We start from the raw sequence: 24,730 nt of genomic DNA, 5'->3' as shown, positions 1-24,730 counted from the left end.
TTAGTTTTGATTTCTGATTTTTCAAAAGTTGGTACTATTGGTTCGGTTTGGAATTTAGGCCCACAATTCGGTTAACCGAACCATGAACACCCCTGACTTAAGGTCCTAAGTATTGTCCACCTTATTTAGGAGGCCAAATGTTCTCTCAATTACATTCATGGCTTTGGAGTGCTTCATATTGAGTATCTCAAATGGGGTGTTAGGCCGGTGTTTGTGCCTCCACTTACTTAAGTGGTATCTTTTCCTTCTATAGTGCATTTGGAATCCATCACTATTGGGGTATCCCACATCACAATACCTTATTTTTAGGAGGCCAAATGTCCTCTCAATTACATTCATGGCTTCGGAATGCCTCATATTGAATATCTCAATTAGGGTGTTAGGCCAGTGTTTGTGCCTCCACTTACTAAGGTAGTATCTTTTCCCCCTATAGTGCATTAGGAATCTATCTATTGGGGTATTCGACATCACAATACCATATTTTTAGGAGGCCAAATGTCCTCTCAATTACATTCATGACATCGGAATGCCTCATAGTGAATATCTCAACTGGGGTGTTAGGCCAGTGTTTGTGCCTCCACTTACTTAGGTAGTATCTTTTCCCCCTATAATGCATTAGGAATCCATCACTATTGGGGTATCCAACATCACAATAGCAATCAATTTGTAATCTTGTACTTAGGTGACTCTACTTGGATATCATCATCACTCTCAAAACTTAATTCTCTAGATGGCATCATTATTCTCCTAATTGTATTTATGTTATACTAAATAAAAATAATAATGGTAGCCCTTTATTTCTTTTTAATCTTATTTTGTGGTGGTCGAGTCATGTTTTTACAAAACATCAATGTATTCATTCAATTATGAACTACACAATGTACAGGATGTCAACCACTTGAATATAATAAATAACAACTTAAACATATATATATATATATAGAAGATAGTTCATTCTAATAAACAGTTAGGCACCAATCAGTCCACCATTATAGTCCAGTTACTTAGCTATAATATTTGATACAAGATTAATAGACACACATCCATCAGAAAGAAATAAAACACATAAAGAAAAACCCTTCCTTCAAGCTAGGCTTCCAAGCAACTGGCTCCTTGTCACTATCAGGATGCATACCCACATCTCAGTCTTTACCCCACCATTAGTATATCAATTGAATTTTGTTATATAAATTTAATGAATATTTGTACCAAACTTTAACGACATATTTGACCTCTTATCAAATGAACTATATTCAATTTTCAGAATGATTCACAATGACAGATTTCATCTATTATTAGCAAAGAATTATCAAATTTCACAATGAATTTTGTTATAAATGTATGGATAAGCCAATTGAATTTTGTTATACAAATTTCATCTATTATAAGGAAAACTTGCACTCTCTAGTGTTGTAATTAAAGAAACCTAAGCTTCATGTTGTATAACTATGCTTGTATTAAAAACACAGTTATGATTTTTTAAAAATCCTTTCATTATTTTTCTTTAAATAGTATTTAACCCCTAATATTGTCATCTTGAGATGCTACTAGAAATAAGCTAGAATTTGTTCATTGTTAACTAAATGACCAAGACCTCGGCCCAAGCCCTATCTTAAGCTGGATGGAGGCCCAACATTTGAGGCCCACACTCATCCCAGAGAAAAGAATTAAAGTGCAAAAGCAATTAAACCATGCAAAGCTGGGGTTGGATTAGACTAGGTTCACGTTGGGGTCCATACAAATTTCACCCCTGGTTCTACTGGGCCCTTGAAAAGCTTTTTTTTTTTTTTTTTTTTCAATGCTATGGTCAAAAAACATAAAAGGTCCTTGTCGATCAAGAATCTTCAGCTTAATTAAATATACATAATTGTCATAAAATAACTAATAATAAGACTGATGGTCACCATTTACCTTCTTAAGGTCTATTCTTTATTTGAATTCTTAGGACAGCATGTGTGAATGTAAGACGTTTTTGACATTCTTGAATTCTCCTTGTGGATTCATAAATTATACCGTCATTTTCAGCTTGCATTGTTCCTTGTAGGGGCGGCCTCTATCCACTCCGTTGCATTGTAAATATAAGATTCTCATCCAACGGCCAATGGGGGAAGCCTCTGTAGACCATGGGTCTATTAATTCCATGATCCTTCATGTACTGTTGACAATATTCAACCAAGCTTGAGTATTTGATGAATCAGTTGTGTTGACTACTGCAGGTGCCAGGAGATGGATCGGAGGTTGTTCCAAGCTGCTCATAGAGGGAATACAGCCACCTTGCTTCAGCTACTGGAAGAGGATCCTCTTATCCTTGAAAGAGTTGCCTTGGCTCCGGTTGCAGAAACACCTTTGCATGTAGCTGCTCTGGCTGGGAAGACCGAGTTTGTGAGCGAGATTCTTCGTCTAAGGCCTGAATTTTCGAAGGAGCTGAACCAAGATGGATTCAGTCCTCTTCACATGGCGTCGGCTAATGGGCACGTAGAGGTAGTGAAGGAGATGCTGAAGTTTGGTAGTGATCTATGTCTTGTTAAGGATAGGGACGGGAGAACTCCTCTTCACTGTGCGGCCATCAAAGGTAGAGTTGATGTTATGATCGTATTGCTCTTGGCTTGCGCAGAGTCTGCTCGGGAGGTAACGGCTCGAGGAGAGACTGTGCTTCACCTTGCTGTGAAAAACCATCAGCTCGAAGCCTTCAGGGTACTGGTGGAGAGTTTCAGCCACGAGTGGCTCCTAAAAGCTAAAGATCGAGAAGGCAATACGGTTTTTCATCTAGCTTCATTTAGAAGGCAGAATCAGGTAAATTGATGATAAACTTGTTAGTGAATAAAAACCTATTCGGTGACCTCACCTACGTTCAACTGTTCCTTCTTGTTTGACCATGTGGTTTGGTGTTTGATGCTCAGCATCCCATTATAATTAATCAAATTTGAGCACAAGGTATAAATAAAAAATATTCATGGATCTCATCCAACAACATAAGCTTTTATCATATTTTTAACTCAACTCTACTAAAATCCAAGGAGCTCATGCTTGATCTTGATCCAGTTCAAAATATAGGCTTATTGCAAGCAGCCCGAACCATTAACCACATGGGTGCTGATAAATTAAGGGGGTGTTCTACAACGTGAATTATTTATCTTGTTGCCGGTTTCATAAACAAATCAAAACCATTTTGTTTTTGAAAATATGTTGTTTCTTAAAACAAAAACACAAGAAACACATTCTTGGTTGTTTATGTATTTTTTGTTTCCAAAGTTCAAACCAAAAACATGTTTTTGTTCCATAAATCATATAATTTCTATAGTAGAGAATTTGTTTTTGTTTTAAAAATTAATATTTTGTTGGTTCCAAAAACATCCATTATTTCTTAAAACAAAACCGACTTGCTTTTCTTTTGCAAACAAAAACAGAAATCAAGAACATATAGTGGTTTTTGTTTTTTTTTTGCTGATGTGGAGAGTAAAAAACAAATGAAAAAAAAAATATTAAGGTGCCCAAAAGTTGTTACTCTGGGACCATAAACAACTGAAATCTAAAATTTATTAATTAAAAATAGGTTGGAGAAGCAGTGAATTGAAATATTTATATATATACCTTCTGAAATTAATGATTCCTGTGTTTACATATTTATGGGTTAACACATCATATCGTCCAAACTGGACCAGATACATAACCGAAACCGATCGTGTATTAACAATTGGGTTCAAGTTTGCATGGGATTCTCAATCGTGTACTAACATTAATTTAAACTATGCAGGTTATAGAATTACTTCTCAGCAAAAGTATTGTTTCCAAAGTTGAAATAAATGCCAAGAACGCCATGGGTTTGACAGCACTTGACATCTTAGATGTCTTGCAGCAGAGTCGATGCGAATTGGGTGATATAGAAATGGTAGAGATCCTTGTGCGTGCAGGAGCCATGAGATCTCGAGATATCATCATTTCTCCAACCCCTCCTCCTCCTCCTCCTCCTCCTCACCCCTCTCATATTCAAATAATATATCATAAGAAGAGCCTCTGGAAAGAATTCAGCGACGAGATATTTAAGGAACTAGAAGACTCTGCAAGTGAGACACGGAATTCTCTAATGGTGGTCGCGGTACTGATTGCTACTGTAACCTTTGAAGCAGGAATAAGCCCTCCTGGTGGAAGTTGGCAAGATGGTCTCCAAGAGAATCGCAGTAGTACTGATCACAGTGAACAGATGGCACACCACGCAGGAGAGGCACTAATGGCTTCACAGATGACATGCTTTGTCTCATTCATAATTTCCAATACTGTGGGATTTCTTATGTCTCTCGTCATAATCTCCTTGCTCACAAGCAAATTTCCTCTGAAACCCTGGCTGCGGCTAGCCGTGGTATCAATGGCCATCACCTATGGATGCTCTGTATGCTTTGTAACACCATTTTACTTGTGGGGTTGGGGTGTTGTATTTCATAGTAAGTTGTTTGTGATGACTGTTGTATTCTTTGGAGCAATCGCGAGCTGGAAGTTATGGTGGCTCAAGAAATGGGCAATGATAATGCATACAAGAAGCAACAACAATAGTTCGGAGCAGGGGCATCGGACTACCTTCGGCCAGCATCTTAGTCGGTTTATAATGTCTTGTACCTCTCATGAAAGTCGAGTTTAAACTCTCTCTCTCTCTCTCTCTCTCTCTCTAATAATGTTCAGGTAAATAAGGCAATGACCATTTTAGCCATAGAAATCCATTATCAGAAGGGGCATTTTTGTCTCATTCAAGTTTTGGCAACTTTCTCCCAGCATGAGAAAGTTATTTACCCACCTAGGAGATGGGTATCACTTTCTTGGGTGAGTGATACATAGGATAATAAACCTTCCATGTTCCCCACATAAAGCTGAAAAAAGAATATGTGATTATTGGTCAATGACAACTTCCCATTGACCAATTTCCCCCCCTCTCCAAATCCAAAAAACAAACATCCCCTTAGTATAGAATATTTTAAAAATAAGTATGGAAAAACTAAGGGCGGTGTTTTTCAAATGTATGGTTTTAAATCATTGAAATTGTTCTCCACTCTTTTTATATATCATTTGGTTTCATTTAGAAAATAATATAATATTAATTTGCCTTACATGCCTTGTGGTTTGGAACAAGTGAAGTTTGGCTCAACCCATTGCCCAGTGGATTCATGAAGCCAACTGGCAATAGTTTGGTTAATCCTCTTTTAAGTGAAACAAGCAAACAATTTCTTGGTTTTATGAATCTGAGACCGGATCTGCTCCTCACACAGGGCGCTTTACACTCACCTCACACGCACATCCTACCATGCATTGGGAACATTTCCCATACTTATAAGTTATTATTCACGGGAGATGTTCCTAGTGCACGGTGGATGTGCCTGTGAGGCGCCCATGTGTGAGGAGTAGATCTCGTTCCTATGAATCTCAAGTCCAAGTACAAAAGCAGAGGCAAAGTGACTTCTAACTTCCATTTCTATTAGGTAAAAAAAATAAACAAAGATAAACATTAAGCGCTACAAAGGGAAATATCACCACATTGTCCCTCCACGTTGGAGAGTAGGAGTAGAGTCCAGATTTTCTCCTCACATAGCGCACCTCACACAGACCTCACAATACTTGTAACCGCACATTCAGAATATCTCTTTTGTATTTGCTTATTGTCATTCATGAGAAGATTTTCTATGCATGCATGGTTGCAACATGCTATGAGGTTGGTGTGAGATGGAGTGCAAGTCAGGCGGGTTGGGCCGGGTTTATGGTCAACCCAGGCCCGACCCTAAAATTTGGGCTTAAGGCCCAAGCTCGAGGTCATGCCCGATTTTCCCAACCTCAGCCCAACCTGCCCTATAATTTGATGCATTCGGGTTGGGTTCGGACTCGGGTTGGTCAATGAACCCACTCTAAAATTAAGCATAGATAAATGTATTTATGCAAATATATATACATATATTTATGTATGTATGCTAATATGTATGCAAAATATCTATAAAAATGTTATATATACAAATATGTATGTATATACACGCGCGCACACACACACACACACATATATATATACATATAAATGTATATAATTGGGTTGGGCTTGGGCTCAAGCCTAGCCTGAGGATCGAAAATCCAAGCCCACCTCGTGTAAAACTTTGGGTTGGGCCAGTTCAGGCTTGGGCTAGGCCCACCCAAGTTGCACCCCTAGGCGTGAGGCGCACTCTATGAGGAGAAAATTGAATTTGTTCGAGTTGAATTATTGTGGAGGTCACTCTTGTGGCCTCATTTTCAAGAAAGGTCTGCCTGCAATCTTAGAGAGTACTAATTATTGCCTTTCCAATTCTAAAAGGGGCTCAACCTTTGTTTTGACATCCACAAAAGAAAGACAAGCATCTAATTTGGTCCAAAATTTCCCTAAGAGTGGATCAGAGGTTGCCTAAGGTAACATTAGAATTGAAGAATACTCAGCTTTCTAGTTTCCATCTAGAGGTGGAGGCAAAGGAAAAGTTGTTGATTAGGAGGATCCTCTCTACTTTGGATCATGATGAGGCCATATATCCATAGTAATCATGTTGTAGAGCATGGTACTATGGTCAGGGAAGGAAAAAAGATGTACATATACATTCTTAGAAATAAAGGAAGTAACCCATGACTTGGATTCATCGCTTAAGATTAGTGAAGGAAGAAAGAGGAGCCCTTCCCTTAGTCGAACATCAGTGGCTGTCAAGGTGCAACACTCCCACAGCATGCAAGACCCCACTGAGTTCCAACAAGAGGTAGATATTTATAGCTAGCTGATGAATGTTTGATTGAAGCATCAAATCGACTTTGACAAGTTAGGGCTGAATGGAGATGATTTCTCTTTACCACTATTGGAGGGTCGATCTGAGTAAGAAGTGCCTTTACTAGATTGAGATTTGGTGGAAATATTTGTAGCGAAATCGAGGTCATTGAGTTTCTTCCTTGCTATCTCCATCTTGATCTCTTTCTAAAGTAAAAGGCTGTAAAGTTCATCATAGTCCAACCCATCGATCGGGTCTGGTAAGTACACCACAATGTTATAAAATGCGGAGGCGTGACGTGAGGTGCTTCCGGCTGTTCCCCCCTTTTGGCCCCTCAATTCTGCTCCATTGGCTTGACAAGAAAAAAGGGAGGGACGACTGCATCTAGATCAAGGAAGGAAGATCCAGATTTTCATCTCCTCAACCCTTGAAGATTGAAAGCTGCTACAACTCTGTGCTACATCGATTAGGGGACTTTGGTCTTCAACTTACTGCAATCAAAAGCATCTGTCAAATTACTAGAGTCAAAAAGTTTTTGACAAATCCTTTCAGCCAAGAAGGCCTCCATCAATTTATTACAACCAAGGAACCTCTTACAATTAAAGGTTAGCATTGCGGTTCATGTTCAAATCAACAATTGATTGTGAATAAAAGCTTTGTTCACATACAATTGGTCATTGCAAGTTCCTTCTACAACTACAAGTCACCAAGATTTTTTGGTCGTGCTTGTGACAAGCTATAAATACACATTTGGGTTGTGTTTGTGACAAGAGAATCAGAGGGTGTTTTTTCGCAAAAATTACAAAAGGAGTTTATACCCCACTTACATTTCTACAAAAAAAAGTTAATTAAATTTATTGAATTTGTCTTCAATTTTTTATGCTCCAAATTTAATGTGAAATTTGTGTAGACAACAACATGAGTATTAGGTTATGAATGTTAATTTAATTTGCTTATGAATGTCACTGAATGCAATTCCTATACTTGCTGAATTTGATTTTGTAAAAGAATTTATGAACGGATGACTTGCTTTTTTATTATAGAGGCTACTCAACCTATGGATCCTCTTCTCCACCACAATCTCTTTTACTATTTTGGTGTTATACATTTGTAGGATGAGGTTGTAGTTTCTGGTGAGTCCTAGTGATTTGTCCTTTTATATAGTTTATAATCTAAGCGCTTATTAGTCTGTCTACATGTTAATGCTTAATATCCTTTTTAGGGTGACAAGAGAACTGGTTAGAGATTAATCACCCCGGCTTTCTGAAGAGGGTCTAAGGGTTTAATTGGAATTTGATCAATTTATAGTGTCCAACTTTTAGACATGAACAAGTTTGACTATTGACACCTTTTCCCCTCTCTTTCTATTAGACATCAATGCTTACTATATCTCAGTCAATGCAGACATCAATTTATAGTGTTATTTCATACTTCTTCATATTACTCATTTTGATGTTACACAGTGCTTCTTTTTTTTTTTTTTTTTTTTCTTTTGTATTTTCTCTATGCAACAAAATGCAAAAGCTTATCAAGTTTTTTGTTGTATAATTGATGTGGGGCCCACATGATTGATTTGTATTTTGTTGGTGTGTGTCTTGCATGATTCCACGATATATTTGCTATTGAGTGTTTTATGTTTACCTTTGTTATTATTATTTTGATTAATGAAAAAAAAAATGAATGAGAATGAAATTTGTAACCAAACAAGATAAAATATACTTCCATCCTTTCTAGAAAAGGAATTCATTTTTTATGAAAAAAGTATTTGGTTCGTAGAAATATATATTTTCATTTTGTATATTTTTATTCATTCTTTTCCATCTTAGAATTTGATTTTGGGTAGGAATGAGAAAGAATAAGAGCCAGGCTGGGCTTTGCCTTTTTATTAACAGAATACGTTTTGGCCTGAGCCTAAGCCCGGCCTGACCAATGGGCCTTAGATCTTGAGCTCTCACCTAACTCTCATATAAGGTCTGAAGGCTGGCTGAAAATTGGCAAAAAGTCTTTTTACTCAACAATAGAACTGATTTATTTATATATTTTGACTTGAGAAAAGAAAAAAAGGAACAAAGAAAAAAATTATATTATATATTATTAATACATTTTTTACCATATAAAATATTATTGAGCTGGGTATTTTGAGAAAACCCGAACTCAAACCACAAGCCTAAAAATCATATCCAAGCTTGACAAATGTAGCAGCCCGTTCGGTTGCTGGGTCCATGTACAAATCTAATTTCTTGTAAGGGTGCAGCTTGGGCAGGCCCAGCTTAGGTCATAAGACTTGGGCCTAACCATCCCTTGGGTTGGGCTTGGGTTGAGGCTTCGAGTAGCGTAAGCCCAACCCAACCCAAGCCTGCCTGGCATTTTATGAATTATGATACATATATTTATATATGTCTATTGTTTATGTAATCATAAAATGTGTATGTATATTACATATTTATGCTGTCATATCTAAATTATTTTTAATTATTTACAATATGTATACGATTAATTTAAGCTCGCAACCATGCACAAACATATATAAATACACACATGTTATGCATTTTATTTATATAAAATATTTTTTACTTGCACGTATTCAAGTATAAACTACAAATTATCAATCATGTATTTATGCATTTAATAATGACATTTGTGCAAGTTATTAATCTATTATATAACCGTGCCCAAGCCCAACTGACCTCTGCGAACCCAGCTCGAGATGTATTGGGTTGAGTTCATGTTGCGCCTCGGTTTGTAAATTTGGGCTTGAACTCGTATTGGGCTAGGTTCGAGCCTGAGGTTTGAGGCTTAGGGCTGGGCTTGGGTTGACCCTCAACTCGACCCAATCTGCCCAAATTGCACCCCTAGTTTCTAGTTGAGATCATGCAATGATCGGTTCAGTCTTATTCTTGATAATGAGACAGGTGGCAAGCTATTCAGGCTCAAACCAATATATGGGCCACGGGCCATACCCGCTGCCTGCATGGTGGTTCATAAACCTGTTAACGGGCCGGGCCTCGGCTCGATTTTACAGTGTTGGGGTCGGGCTTCGGGTGAGGCCAACTAAAATTTTGGCAAGCACGAGCCCAGCCCATGACTGGTGCAGAGCAAACCCGTCCGGGGTTCGGACTTCTGAACTTGAAACACGCGACAATGGCGTCTGATGAAACCTGCAACTTGTAGACAAATTAGCACAGACCAGAGAAGCGAGGAGAGACTAGGCGACTGGGCAGGACCGGAGAGTGGAGAAGAGTGGAGACACAAGCACAACCGTCTGTCATGTGAGACAGACGTGCACGAGAGCGAGACAGAGCTAAAACAAAGGAGAATGGAGGCTCTCATAGCCTCCTATGGTGACTCTTCTTCCGACTCCGACGCGTCGCCACCGAGAAGTAAACAACCCCGCCATAATAATTCAAACAATGAAGAACAATCGAGCTGTTTGCCGCCACCTCCTCTGGCTCTCCTCGACCCACCTAATTCACTTGGTACCACATCTTGTTTGCTATAATTATCCAACTTCTCCGTTTTCGTCTGTTTCAGTTTCTCCCCCATGAACCGTTTGATCATTTGTTCAAGTGACGATACAATTTCTGACTCTATGTTAACAAGGGCACAGGTTTTAGGGTTTCATCAGATTATTTTTTGTTGGTTTTATTTTCATATTTCTTTTAAGAAATACACTTAATCGTTTTGATTGGTGTTTTATGTCATGATACGGTGGCGGTAAATTTGTTCAGGCTACTTAGAAACTGATCATGGAGGTAGAGAGAGGAGCTTCCCGCATGTCGAAGGGAACTTTGCTTTACATGTCTTCATCCCAGGTTCGTTATCACTTTTCCTGTTCCATTTTACCACTCGAATTTGTTTTATTCCCTGTCCTGTTGATTTTTGGGTCTGGAGTTTTAAGTGAAATTAACATTGGATATGAAACTGTTTATATGATCTCTATGCGCGAGGATTCATGTTTTTTACATGTTAAACTAGATCATTGATTAAAGAGTTCTCACGCTTCAAATGTGATCTGAGTTCAAACTTCAAAATGCACGTGTTGCTCCTAAGTGCAGCATAAGTGAGAGGGTTGGTAGTTGAGTCTGCCTTTAAATATAATTAACTTTTTTCACTTAATTTTTTTGATCAGTAACTCATAAAAGGAATTTATTAATTTTAAAAGAAAGCAGAGAAACAAGACATTGTGGAAAATACAGAAGATGCCAAGTGTCTAAACCCCCCAAACATATTACAACTGAGCCCAAAACATACTCTGTCACTGAACCCCTTGTTTAGCTAGACCATCAGCCAGACTATTGGCAGATCTCCTAACCCAATTAACCTGAACAAACATGCCCCTAGAGAGCCATTTGAAACGCCTAAGAACATTCACTTAATAGAAAGTCACACACAAAAAGAAAAATTATTACATATATCTGGTTGTTCTTGCTTGAATAAACTTCGTCTTCTACTCAAATGAGGTCTATGTTGGTATATTTGGTTATTTGGTCATACCCCCCTTCACCATTCAAATGAGGTCTATGTCTATTCTAGATGTTATTAATTTATTATAGGACTTATCACGGCCCATAACACCTTTTTCTGTATTTATCACAGCTCCTATTTTCTTATGAGTGTGTTTGGGAGTTTATTTCATTTTTGCATTTTCACAATTCCCAATGCCATTAATGAAGCTAAGTGGGTTAGTTATGTCATTAATGAAGCTAAGTGGGTTAGTTATGTCAAGTTGTCTCTAATTTACCATCAACTATAGACCAATATAGGTATCTCCCTATTCAGAAAATCAAATTTGGCTTTATTGGTCTTTATTGTAGTTGTCTAAATTGCTAAAAGGCATAATGACTTGCAAAATCTTCCTTTAGAGAGTCAAACAGCATCCATTTATTGCTTTTTCTTGGTAGAGAGAAGGGACTACAACTGGGGTCAAATGGCTCTCTTTAAAAGTGAAAATTCCAAATTAACGTCATATACCAAGGTGTGATACGTTTTATACTCTCTACAATAACTTAGATTAGAAAATATTACTCATACATGGCTGTATGCTGTATCTTGCGAGCCTAAAGCAAAGGAAAAAGTTGGAGGAGAGTATGAAAAAAAATTGAATTTGCAGAATAACCACTGAATCAGGTACCTATGGTCTTAGTTGTTTTAGGGAAGTGATGGATTTTGAAATTTGAATCATTTAAATCAAGTTACTGGAACCAGGTGGAGGACCTTGGGTACTTTGGGTTCATTTTGACAGAAAGACATTCTTTAAAGGAAAACTGGTAATCTGGTATTTACATTTATTGAAATGGAAATTAATTGATTATTTGTCATTTACTTGTTGCTGGAATATTTGAGCCATTGATATTCTCTTTTATGAAGCATAGAGTGTTTTTTTTTGGTAGAAAAATTACACTTCATTAAAACAGAAGCAACAGGACAGACCAAGCAAATAACACTGGAAAAAAAACTAAACAAGAAAATCCAAACAAGCATGAACAAACAACACAGCGGGGAAGCATCTGTCCAAACTTCACCACGCACCAGCCCTCTCTTAGCAGTGACATGCACAGACCTATTGACCAAGCACTTTGAGAAAGCAAATTTAACATTCAAACTTCCAGCAAGAGATAAACAGTCCTGAACAACAAAAAACACCTCAGCTGCACAGCCACCATCTTTCTTGTTTAACCAGTCAACTAGAGATTTTTTATCACTTTCTGGATATAAAGGGATTTTGCAAGAAGTAAGCCTTCCAACATGACCTGGGCTTCAGCCTGGAGGGGGAACTAGCTGGGACATGCTCACACAACAAGGCTAAGACAAAACCCCCACTGCCATGAACCACAATACCTACTGCAGTTGATGAGGAGCAAACAAAAGCTCCATCGATATTGATTTTTACCCAATCACTCGGAGGGGGGAGCCAAAAAGATACTGAAATGCAATCCCCATTAGAATGGGGCTGTGTTTGTGATGATGAGCTACCATCCTGAACTTCCTGAGCCTATCTCTCCACCTGTCAATGACACAAGCAGGATCAGACTTAGCATCATTAAAGACTATACCATTCCACTGCAACCAGATATTCCACAACATGAAAGTAGAAAAAGCTTTTTTAGCTCTTCCTTCCTTTCTTCATGAGCATTACAGATTGAGAACCAAGATTTTAACCAATCTTTTAGAGTTATATCTCTAGGCCAAAAATGAGCTTGTAACCCAATATAACTTCAAACCAGCAGCTGAGGCTGCATCAGAGAAGCAAAGAGCATGAACAATGGTTTTTCTTCTTTGTGACAAACTGGACACATAGGATCAACAGATGTTTTGCGCCCGACAGGGTTTGACTTCACAGCAGTTGCATTAGCACAGCATTTCCAAAGGAAAGCTTTTAGTTTTGGTGGGACTTGAAGGGCCCACAAGAAGGACCAGAATTGCTTATTTTTCCTTTGCTGATATTCAGCACAATCTGCCTGGTTTTTGGTCACAAAGTAGGCTGAACTAGCTGTAAAGGAACCTTTTTTATCAGTTGTGTCAGGGATGAAGATTGAATGGATTAGGTTAGCATTCCAGGTCTTAGTATTTGGGTAAAATAAGTCTCACACTTGAGCCACATCTTGACCATTTTGGACAGGACCCATAACTCTAAACCCTGATACACCTGGAATCCAAGGATCCTTCCAAACTGGTGTGCTCCTTCCTGACCCAATGGACCAGCAAGCTCCTTAAGAACTTCTCTACCCTCTATATGCTTCTCCACTTCTCCACCCCCAAGACCCCGAGGTGGGCAAAGAATCATTTAAGAAAGATCTATTCTTGATATACTTTGCCCTAATAACATTGGTCCATAAACTCTCTTCCCCCCCGGGAGCCTGCTAGCTTTGCCAGAAGAGCCCTATTAAAGCATGCTGGCTTTGAAACCGAGGTCCCCTGCCAGCTTGTTTTTATTCAACTGACTCCAATTAACCCATCTTACACCCTCTTCCTTGCTTCTAGATCCCTACTGAAATGTTCTCTGAAGCTTCTTTAAATTTTCACACACTTGTAGGCAAAAGAAAGCACTACATGCAGTAGGTGGGAATAGCAATTATAACAGCTTTAATTTAAACTTCCTTACCTGCTTGATTAAGCAACTTACCTTTCCAACTTTGGGTTTTCTTCTCCACTCTAATAGTTTTAGTTATGAAATTGGACATATTTGATTTTGATCTACCGAAGCGAGAAGTTTAACCAAGATAGATGACAGGCTTCTTAACCTGTTTTAGGTGCATGCTTTTAGCCAACATCTTTTGAATTTCCCCCTCTACTGGATCTGCCTTCGAGAAAATAAAGCTGTCATCTGCAAATAACAGATAAGAAATAATTGAACAGCCATGGTTAAGCTTCACACCAGAAAATTTTCTATCTTCAACCAATTTAGATAGCATTTTTTATAGTGCATCCGAGCGAAGAAGGAAGAGATAAGGGGAGATTGGGTCCCCTTGCCTAAGGTCTCTACTAGGGATGATTATCTCACCTGGAGAACCATTTATAAAGCATAGGTTTGATCTAGCTATTTCTTGCTTTAATGGATTGTCTTGCATGTCTTTGAAGCCCTGAGAACATTTTCATGCCTTTTATTTTATTTACTAGATATTGAAGAGGAAGGTGAACTTGATATTTGTTGTGAGGATTATTTAATTGTTATTTTATAGTTACTGTTAGTGTGCTGTCAGCCAGTTAGTTTCTTTCTTTCTTATTAGTTTGTTACTAGGGAGTGCCACCAGGGGCATACTTGTAATCTCCCATTCCTTTTATATTAAGTTAATATAAATAACTAAACTTGCGGCAGCCAGAATAGTTTTTTGTTCGTGTCTCTCAATCATATCTTCCTCTTCTCTTTTCTCTCTTCTATTCTCTTCTCTTCTCTTCTCTTTCTCTCTCTCGTCTCTCTCTCTCTCTCCATGAATGATTACAATATTCATCATCTTGAGTGAGGATTCAGTCTAGTGGATTAACATGGCATTCTTTCTTTTTTTCATTTTAATTTCTTGAATAATCTATTCATGATTTCCTATTCTTTGTCTCCATTTCAGCTTGAAAAATATTTACTCACTTTCACCATGATTACTATAACAAAACACTTGTAGTGCTCATATAAATATGGCAATCGAAGCTAGTCATTGTTAAGCCCTTAAGTTTGCTGGACTAGGAGCAGGTTATTAAGATACTCCCAATCATAGCTTAAAAAAATAATAATAAAGAAGAAAAAAGGGCCTTCTTATAAGCCCAGTCAGTCCTATTGGTGGGCTGAAACATTTTAATAAAGAAAGGGGCCTGTAGTCTATTTTAAACAAGGCCCCAAGTTAATTGGGCTTATTTGTAATGCAATAAGCATTTAATGGGCCTGCAGTAGAGCCCATTTAATGGAACAACAGGCCCTAAAAGAATAAATCCATTTTAATTAATTTCTTGTGAGGTGTCCCACTTATTTGTAAGGGGATGTCACTTGTCCTATTCTAACAAGAGGGCTATTTTCCCTCCTTTAACCACTTAAAGTGGTGGGGGGGGACACATGTCACCCTAGGGGAGAGAGAGTTATTTTTCCTCCTCTAACCACTTTAAGTGGGGGGACACATGTCATCCTAGGGGAGAAAGTTTTCTTCTCCCTCCTTAACCTACTTTAAGTGGGGGGACACTTGTCACCTTAGGAAGGAAGAATTTTATTTTCCCTCCTTAACCCATTTTAAGTGGGGTGACACTTGGCACTCTAAGAAGAGAGGAGTGGTGAGTTGCTTAACCACCTCCTTCCTCTATATAAACCCCTCTCCTACAAGGAGAAGGAGCTAATGCCTTTTTGTTGGCTAATACTAACTTATCTACAGGATTTCTAGCACTAAGAAACAAGTGGGAAGAGAAAAGAGAAGAAGATTGGTGTGGAGAGCATAAAAAAAAGGAAGAAGAAGGTAGGGAATCTTGTTTTCTTCCTACACCCCTTCAATATGATACTCCTTGTGCTTACCACATGAGATGGAAGACCATATTATTTCTATTCCTTTCACTCCTTTCTTTCTTCCTTTTGTTTTTCTCTTCTTCCTTGTTTCATATTGAAATGCATGTAAGGAGACAACCATCTACAGCCTTGTTCATGAAACTTGGCTGATTATGGTTCCTTACAACCTATTAACCTATGTGTGAGTGGGAAAACCATCTACAGTCTTGTTCATGGGTCGGTCCACGGGGAAAAGCTCCTATTTTCCCTTGTTCCTCCCCTTCCTAGCTGAACCTATCTTGGCGTCCTAGAGGGTGATTTGTCCAAGAGATCACCGAACTCTCCTTTTACTCTCTTTCTTGACTGGAAATTTGATATCCTCATTCAATAATGGGGTCTCCTTGAATAGGAGATTACAAGAGTCCTAATCAAAGGGAGTCTCCTTGCTGAATAGGGAGACTTCCAGTTCTATCTTGCTAAGGATAAGATAAGCTAATCCTAATCTGATAAGCTACTAACAAGATAAGCTAATCCTAATCTGATAAGCTACTAACAAGATAAGATAAGAACAAGCAAGATGATCTAATCTAATCTAGATAAGGCTGCTGTTGCCGAACTGGGTAGGATGGGAATCATTGAATCACTGCTGCTGCTGGCGGTGGGTCAGGTGCCTGTTGCTGCCGGTGGTGACGGTACGTCTTCCCGGGGAATGCGTCCATAACATTTTCTCTCAAACAAAGAGGGAATATATATCATGTAGAAAAGTGTTACTTAGTTTAGTCTCTATTCATTGGTACTTCTGAATCAGAATCAAAAGGTTTTCTCTGTCCCTAGCAGAGATGTAATTAAGGGAACATCTACGTGATTTCCTGATTGGGGCTTACCCAAATAATAAAGAAACCCAATTATTAGTATAATTGGGTGAATTATGTTATGCGAGAAATTATACTAAAAAAAAAAATTCACTAACAGTCATAAGGTCCAAATGAGTGGCAATTATATGATAGAAACCCATTTTAGAATACTGCCAATGTAGAAGGAATATGCAGAAAGGTGTGGTTCTGAATGAAATCAAACAACACAGCTCCTTGCCATAAAATAATTTGAGAGAGGAACATCGGTTCCTTTGATTTGTAGTGGTTCTTTGCTACCATCATATCTGAAGAGATGCCCTGTGCTTTTGCATGGGTATGAAAATTGGAAGTTGTTGCACATTGTATTGTCTTGTATTTCATTTTTATGCAGATGTCACCTTCCACTCTGTTTGATATTACGAGTTTCTTGATGCCTATTATAATATCGATTAATTCATTTATCTGCAGTTCATATACCTGCCACAACAAGGAAAGAACTATTCCATTATTTGAAGAAAGCTGCATCTCTTTTGCCTGGTCTTCATGTTGTTGATGTTGATATTCTACTCAATAATTTGTGCAAAGACGACCAAAAGCTTGAACAAGTTGCTTTAGGGAGGGAATTCCACATTAGTTTGGGGAGAACAGTTCCAATCAGAGCGCACCAAATTGACTCAATGGTGTCGATGCTTTGCCAAAAGTTGCAGTCTCAGAAGCGGTCAGATCATACTTATATTAACACTTTCGTCTTCAGTTGTCAATTATCAAATTATTCACTTTCTGCTCTATGATTTTGCTGACATTGTAATCATTTTCTTTGCTCTGGAAAAAATGGAAAGCAGATATTGGATAGATTTTAGTAAGTGGGAGGTTTTTGTAAATGATGATCATACTCGATCCTTTCTTTCTATGGAAGTTGTTGCATGTGGTTTAGCTGAGGTGAGAACCTTTTTTCTCCTTTATCCTTTGAAAATCAGTTTCACTTTAAAATGTAACTTCAGTTCATACACAAAAGAGCCAGAAAACCACATAGTGACATACACACATGCACAGCCATACACACTCAAGGAAGGAGTTATTCCATTAGACCTAAAGAAGACAAAGGTGTACTTGGAATCAAGAATCCAATCAAGATCAAAATCAATGAATTTTGATGTGTGTGTGTTTTGTTAGTGTTTGGAATTTAGGGTTAGCTTGAGACAATGACTTAGCAACACAAAGTCTTCTCAGGAATGATTCTGCAGCCTTGGAAAGAAGTTTGAACTTTGAATGCAACTTTTATATCCTTAATTCCCAAGAAGGAAGGAGCTCCTGAGTTGAAGGGTTTCAGACCAATCAGTTTGGTTGGAGGTGTTTACAAAGTCCTGGCAAAAATTCTGGCCACTTGGTTAAGATAAGTGATAGATTCCTTGATCTCCAAGTACCAAGGAGCTTTTGTTCACAACAAGCATATTCATAATGTCGTACTCATAGCCAATGAGCTAATTGATTCAAGAAAGAGAAGTGGTTGGAATGGGTTGGTCTGTAAAATAGACCTAGAAAAGGCTTACAACCATGTTAATTGGTTTTTTCTGGACTATTTGTTGGAAATATTGCACTTTGCCTCAAAATGGAGAAGTTGGATGAAAGTGTGCATTTCCACTGTAAGATAACTTCCAAAGTTCGAGAGGTTTAAGGCAAGGGGATCCCTCATCTCCTCTCTTTTTAATAGTGATGGAAGGTCTTAGTAAATTGGTGGATAAGGCTGTGGAGATAAAGCTGTTGGAGGGTTTTGAAGTGAGCCCAAATGGTACATCTATTTCTATTCTGCAGTATGCATATGACACCCTCTTTTTTTGTAAGGCGTCGGAGAATCGAGTTCTTAATCTAAAGCATCTCTTTTTCTGGTTCAAGATTGTTTTAGGGATTAAGGTGAACCTAATGAAAAGTGAAATGATAGCCTTGGGAGAAATCTCTAACATTCAGAGTTTGGCTGATCTTTTGGGCTGTAAAGTAGGTCTTCTACCCACTAACTATTTGGGGCTGCACTTGGTGCCCAATGCACATCCAAAGCTATCTGGAATCCAATCGTAGAGAGGATGGATAGAAAATTGGCCACTTGGAAAGCAAGGCATGTCTCCAAAGGTGGGAAGGTAACTCTTATTAAAAGTGTTTTAGCAAGCTTGCCGACCTATTTTATGTCTCTTTTTCCAATCTCCTTGGAGGTAGTGGAGGTTTTAGAAAGAAAGACGGGAGATTTTCTTTGGGTGGGATGGAAAGACTCTCACAAGTATCATCTTGTGAACTGGGGTCAGATCTGCAAACTCCAACCACAAGGGGGCTTGGGGACAAGAAATTTAAAGTCTTTCAACCTAGCCTTATTAGGCAGTTGGCACTGGAGGTTTGCTGCCGAGCCAGATAATCTATGGAGGAAGGTAATAGCTGAGAAGGATATTAATGGTTGGGACAGTGGTTTTCCCCTTTTGACTAATGGGTGCTGTCTGTGGGAAGGAATTTGTAGAGCTTCCACCCTATTCAGACGATGTGCCAGGTTTAAAATAGGAGATGGTAGAAGGATCAGATTTCGCTTAGATCCTTGAATTGGGGAGAGTTCTCTCAAAGAGCTGTTTCTCACATTGTTGAATGTGACAGTTGGTAAAGAGGTGCTGGAAGCTGATTCCTTTGTGTTGAGGGGTGATAACATTTGCTGGATTCAAGAGTGTGGAAGTGGAACAGATCAGGAGATTCTCAGTTAATCATCTGAGTTGCAGTCTTTGCAGTGTGGAGACGGAAACAGTTAATCATCTGTTTTTACACTGCAAGTTTGTAACAGAGATATGGAGCTACTTTCTAAAGATCCTAAAGGTAAGTTGGAGCATGCTTGGAGGCATGGCATATACCAGGGATGACAAAGAAAGGGAAAGTCTGCTGGTCCTCTATTGGCAATTCTGTGGGCTGTATGGATTGAAAGGAACGGTAGGATTTTTTTGTCACAAAGCGTCCTCTGAAGCTGAGGTCATCAACATTGCTATAGAGTTTGTTAGAAGTTGGTTGTCTATACATACAGGTTTTAAAGAAGATACATCTGATTGTACTTTTTTGAGGATGGCCTTTTTTTGAGTTCCTGGTTTGTTTTTGTACAGCTTCTCTTTGCACAAATGACCTTTTTATTAATACAATTATACTTTATCTTTTCTCAAAAAAGCTTCTGATTGGTATCTGATTCATTATTTTGCACTTCACTATAGGGGTTTATACTCACCATATTTGGTCTTATTAATGCACTATTTTTTTTTTGTTCTTAGATCATTTCTATGCATGCACTTACTTCAGTCTGAAGTATGTAAACCACATAAAGAACAGATATTTGCCATGGGGAAATTCCTTGTTCTGATGGTTGAATATGTGAGGGTTGTCATCAAGCACTTTATTTGAAATATAATATATGTTATTGGACTGTTTTTTGTACATACAGCATTTGTAGTGTGTCGTCAAACTAAATACCTGGACCAGCTGGTGCTTCCCTAGTTTTATGGGTTTTAATGAATGCTCTCTGTCTTGCATTTATTGTTATTATTATTACTATTACTATTATTATTATTATTATTATTATTATTATTATTATTATTATTATTATTATTATTATTATTATTAATGTGGTAGCCAGGTATTTAGTTGGAGAAGACAAATTCACTGGCGAAGGTTTTCATGTATGTTGATTTTGTGTACGACCAGGGTTTGGTTATCCAAAGCTTGTTTTTTTGGCAATGAACCCGAACATGAAATCGAAGTAATAACAGAAACAGCATTGCACTTAAGATTTGGGTTGCTCTCTGTCTAGGAGTTTTGCTTGATTCAATCACCTCCATTGCATTCTTGATTTTCTTCAATTAGGTGGTGAATTCTTGAAGCTAAAATAATCTTTTTAATATGATTTAAACTTTTCTACATTCACAATGATGCTAATTTAGTTCTTTTTTGTTTTGTTACACATCTCTGACTAGTACTTTTCAGCAAAAGTTTTGGTTAAAGAAACATCGGTTTGAACTGTTTTGTATGGGTTTGGAATAATAGTATACATATGTACGTATGTTAAGATTGCAGTTCTATATGGATGTAGTTGGACAAGTGTTGCCATATTGGTTTAGGGATCTTGTCTCTCTTTGGTTAACTGAATAAATGTATTAGAATTTCTCAAGCAACATAATTATTACATATATGTTAAGATTGCAGTTCTATATGGAAGTTTTCTACTTGCACTGTTTCATGAGGTTGATTTTGTTTGAAATTGCTTTCAGATAACAAGGCAGATTAATGCTGTGAATGAAATTTATAGGCTGCACAATCTCCCTGAATTTTACAAGGTTAGACTATCCCAATGATACATGGTCATTCATCTCTTCAGTCCCTTGACTATTTTTTTTTTTTTGGTAGATAGTCCCCCAACTTCAAGAATGAAGTATGTGCATTTATCCATTTTTTAATGATGTGGAGAGGCTCTTAATTTGTATAGGACAATCTTAATTGTAGGATCCGCGGCCTCACATATCCTTAGCATGGGCACTAGGTGACATCAGCCATTCACTCAAGCCGCTTGTTGAAGAACTGAACAGATGCCATGCAAATGGAAGCTCCTCACAGAAGCGTATCTTTACGTGCAAATTCAGTGGAATTGAGTGTAAGATTGGTAATAAAACCTATAAAATATGTAAATTTCCATTACAGTAGAATTAAGTATAAGTTGTCAGAAGGGCAAAGCCTGCCGTAACTTGTGTAATTATATTTTAAAGACCTCAATATTTTATGCACTCTATTTTGAGAACCAATGCGTTCATCAACTCAAAATCAAGGAATCCAATTTTGAAGTAGGTTTTAATTTTTGAAATTTGAACCGAGCAGTGAGCACGACATTTTCCTTCTATAGCCATTTGTAAATGGTGTATATGTTTACAAGACAGGAGCTCCAAGTGAAGTCCGAGCTTGATTCTATTCGAGTCAAAGCTCGTACCCATGGATGCTATGTCAAATGAAATCTCATATCCATCCTGTGGTTTTAGCATCTGAATTTGAACCCAATAATAGTCTGAATTTCCAGTCAATAAGGTTTTTTTTCCAACTTTCAATGTAAAATGGGTGAAAAATGTTTCAGGCTGAAATATTTGAGCTATATTTTAGTCCAAAGATGAAAACTTTGTTTTCTTTGTAAACAAAGATTTACATTTACGAAGTTTTCACTCCTAGAAAAGATAGCTGAAATATTTTAATCTGTTTTTTTTTTTATCGTTCTCTTGATCTCTTCATTAAGAACCAGACACAGTCTAAGGTAAAATAGAAACATAAAATGAATTCGTCTACGAATAACGGGTGACACTCTCAGGACTTTTAAGCTTTCCACACCCATCAGCCAAGACCTGAATTATGCATCTTTAATGTCTAAGGCCTGAATTAATTATAGTCTGTCTGAATACGTTGAACTCAAACGGGAAAAAATGTAGAAGAAACCAAAACAAAGGTCTGAAACTCAAATATATCACACCATTAAACAACTTGCACACAGCTGTTATAACGAAGGAAGAGATCTTGTAAGCTTGCTTTATACACAAAATGGAATGGGAAAGTAAAAAAATCAGTAGTCAAGCCACTCTTGAATTGCAGAACGTAGAGTGAGGTTAGGAGTTAGTTCTTGGTGGATGAGCGGAAGATTTGTCATGGGTGAAGTGTCATGCCCTCTGTCCAGCCATTCTCTGATTGCTGCATATTCGTAAGTGTAGCCGTCTGCTGCCATACGCGGGTCCCGCATGGTTTCCTGCAAGTAATATCAAAATTTTAATGCTAGAGCATGATCCATTTTCAAGTCTGTCACAGGATTTCTTCAAGAACCAGCATCCATTCTACTGTATTTCAGAAACTAACCTGAAAAATAGGGCAAAGGAAATGCGATGGAGTCTCACGCGGCTCTGATTCTGATATTGGACGGCTTGATGACGACGATGCTCCACATGAACCTTGTTTCAGACGCTCCAGCGTAATTGTGATCAATTCAAGGTCTGGTCGCCTCTGTCGTATCTCTTCACAGCACTTGAGTGCCCAGTAAATCAATTGCTTTGCCTGCTCAAGAGGCCAACTCCCCGCAGATTCATCCAACATCTTATCGAGGGTCCCGTTATTTAATGCAGACTTCACCGTCTGCACTATACCCATGGCTGGTCCCCCCGTCAGAAGCAGTAGCAGTATGACACCAAATGAGTACACGTCTGATGCTGGTGTTAACTCTTGAGTTTCTACGAATTCTGGGTCGACATAAGCACGGACAATGGGGTCAATTCTCCGGCATGGTGTGGAGGTTCTGGGTGACACTCCCTCCCGGGGAATTAAGCCAGAATTTCCGAAACCACAGAGTTTGCTGACAAGGTTCTCATCCAGAAGTACATTTTCAGGCCTGAGATTGCCATGGACAATCCTGTAAGGATGGTTGGAATGGAGGAAGATGATGGCTGAACATATCTCGGCCGCAATGCGCGTTCTGATTTGCCATGAAAGAGGACTAGTATCATCCTTACAGTTGAGCCGGTCTTCGAGGGTGCCACTGGGGAGATACTCGTATACAAGCAAGTAATTTTCTGGGCAGACTCCAATGAGTGAGACAATGTTTGGATGCCTCACCCTGCTCAAGACTTCCACCTGAATCAGGCCAATGGACATGAACCATTCATTGTTATTATACATACACTGATGAGTTGATCATCAGCTCGCTTACAGCTGAAAAGTGATGATTCAATAAAGTGATCATATATATCACCCCCTTGATACTCAGTTTTTACTTTTTCAATATTCAGATCAGACTGGATTATGGAGATGATCGACGATGGAAGAGCTAGCAAATAGCAATGTATAAAAGGAAAAAACAGAAATGGGGCTTTTTCTTTGTTACCTCCCTGTGGAATTCCGTGCGGTTCTGCAAATTATCGAAGCCGGATATCTTAATAGCCACCTGGGTGTTCCGAAGTTGACCTCTGTAGACGCTCCTCCCATTTACCCCTTCACTGATCTTCTTCGATGGATCAAAGTTGGCAGTTGCTCTCTCAATTTCGGTGGAAGTTATCTCGGAGAACTGCCACCTCTCTTCGGAACTCGTGCCCTCTTCCCCATCACTCCTTTTTCTCCTCATCTGCTCGGCCCCTGTGGCAGCCCTGTCACGCTCAATCTGCAGCTCGTTTAGCTTGTTCCGAAGCTCCTCCTGCTCCCTCTGCATCCTGTCTCGTTCGTTGCGTAAATCATCACGCTCTGTCTGTAACTTATCGCGCTCTTTCTGAAACTCATACCGCAGTTGTCGCTCTCTCTGCAAATCACTCCGCAACTCGTCGCGTTGGGATTTTAGAGTCATCATTAGTTCCAGACCACAGAGGATCTTCTCCTGGAAATCAGCCACGAGTGCATCAGAATCAACGATTTGGCGATCAAGTGTCGAAGAACTGCCCACGGACGAAGGCCCTGCATCCATTGCGAGAGAGAGCGAAAGAAATTCTCAGTAGTACACGCTTTCTCTTTGATATCAGCCTTTTTTCTTACAGTAGTGTATAGAATCGGAGAAACACCCGACCCCGACCCGATACCTCAGCGACACAAGTGAGTCGATTCGACTCTCAGTGATTGGTGTTGACGATTCGCGGGTCATTGACGGAGAATGGATGGCCTAGAGACACAATCATGCGCAATTATTGCGCGTCGGGTTTGGGCAACCTATCACGAATAAATATCGACTCCAAGACGACCGTTTCGACCACCGTTTTCTTGGGTTGAACAGTCTGTTCGTCTGAATTCTGATCAAACGGTTTTCAAGTCCAAAATCAGATTTTCAAAACCATGCCTTCACTCACAAATAGTTGAGAATGGGACCCACCATAAAATTGAGAGTTGGGACTCGCTATATATGAAATGTGTGGTATCAGATCATATTGGGAGGGTGTTGAAATGTATTTTATTGAAAGATGGGTTCAAATGCATAAGAGATGAGTTCCGATCTGCTTACCATGATACATTGCTAGTCACATCAGGAACATCTGTTGTATTTTAAAACACCGATATTCTTGATGTATAACTGGATGCACATGATCAACAATGTGTGGAAGTCAGCAGATCGGGACTCATAAGGGATGGATAATGTTTTAAGAAATATAGAGATCAGATTT

The 24,730-nt window shown here is 38.7% G+C and overlaps 3 protein-coding genes across 3 annotated transcripts; 2 read left to right on the top strand and 1 right to left on the bottom strand.

The window, feature by feature from the left end:
- Positions 1-2,109: 2,109 nt before the first annotated feature.
- LOC148848383 (ankyrin repeat-containing protein BDA1-like) lies at positions 2,110-4,738 on the top strand. The gene is made up of 2 exons (XM_088951189.1): positions 2,110-2,793; positions 3,755-4,738. Exons 1-2 carry the CDS (start codon positions 2,227-2,229, stop codon positions 4,631-4,633), a joined length of 1,446 nt encoding a protein of 481 aa, XP_088807315.1. The 5' UTR covers positions 2,110-2,226; the 3' UTR covers positions 4,634-4,738.
- Positions 4,739-9,806: 5,068 nt separating this feature from the next.
- LOC148848382 (U6 snRNA phosphodiesterase-like protein) lies at positions 9,807-21,426 on the top strand. The gene is made up of 6 exons (XM_088949738.1): positions 9,807-10,228; positions 10,481-10,564; positions 17,031-17,280; positions 17,405-17,501; positions 20,840-20,905; positions 21,072-21,426. Exons 1-6 carry the CDS (start codon positions 9,904-9,906, stop codon positions 21,267-21,269), a joined length of 1,020 nt encoding a protein of 339 aa, XP_088805864.1. The 5' UTR covers positions 9,807-9,903; the 3' UTR covers positions 21,270-21,426.
- Positions 21,427-22,033: 607 nt separating this feature from the next.
- Positions 22,034-24,493, bottom strand: LOC148848381 (U-box domain-containing protein 33-like). The gene is made up of 3 exons (XM_088949737.1): positions 23,473-24,493; positions 22,455-23,222; positions 22,034-22,347 (listed from the first exon to the last, which is right to left on the bottom strand). Exons 1-3 carry the CDS (start codon positions 24,040-24,042, stop codon positions 22,168-22,170), a joined length of 1,518 nt encoding a protein of 505 aa, XP_088805863.1. The 5' UTR covers positions 24,043-24,493; the 3' UTR covers positions 22,034-22,167.
- Between the last annotated feature and the right edge of the window lie 237 nt (positions 24,494-24,730).

This window comes from Nelumbo lutea, chromosome 6, assembly GCF_056320005.1.
Source record: "Nelumbo lutea isolate HS-2025 chromosome 6, American lotus-T2T, whole genome shotgun sequence".
Lineage (NCBI taxonomy): Eukaryota > Viridiplantae > Streptophyta > Magnoliopsida > Proteales > Nelumbonaceae > Nelumbo > Nelumbo lutea.
This window is presented reverse-complemented; position numbering and strand designations above follow the sequence as displayed.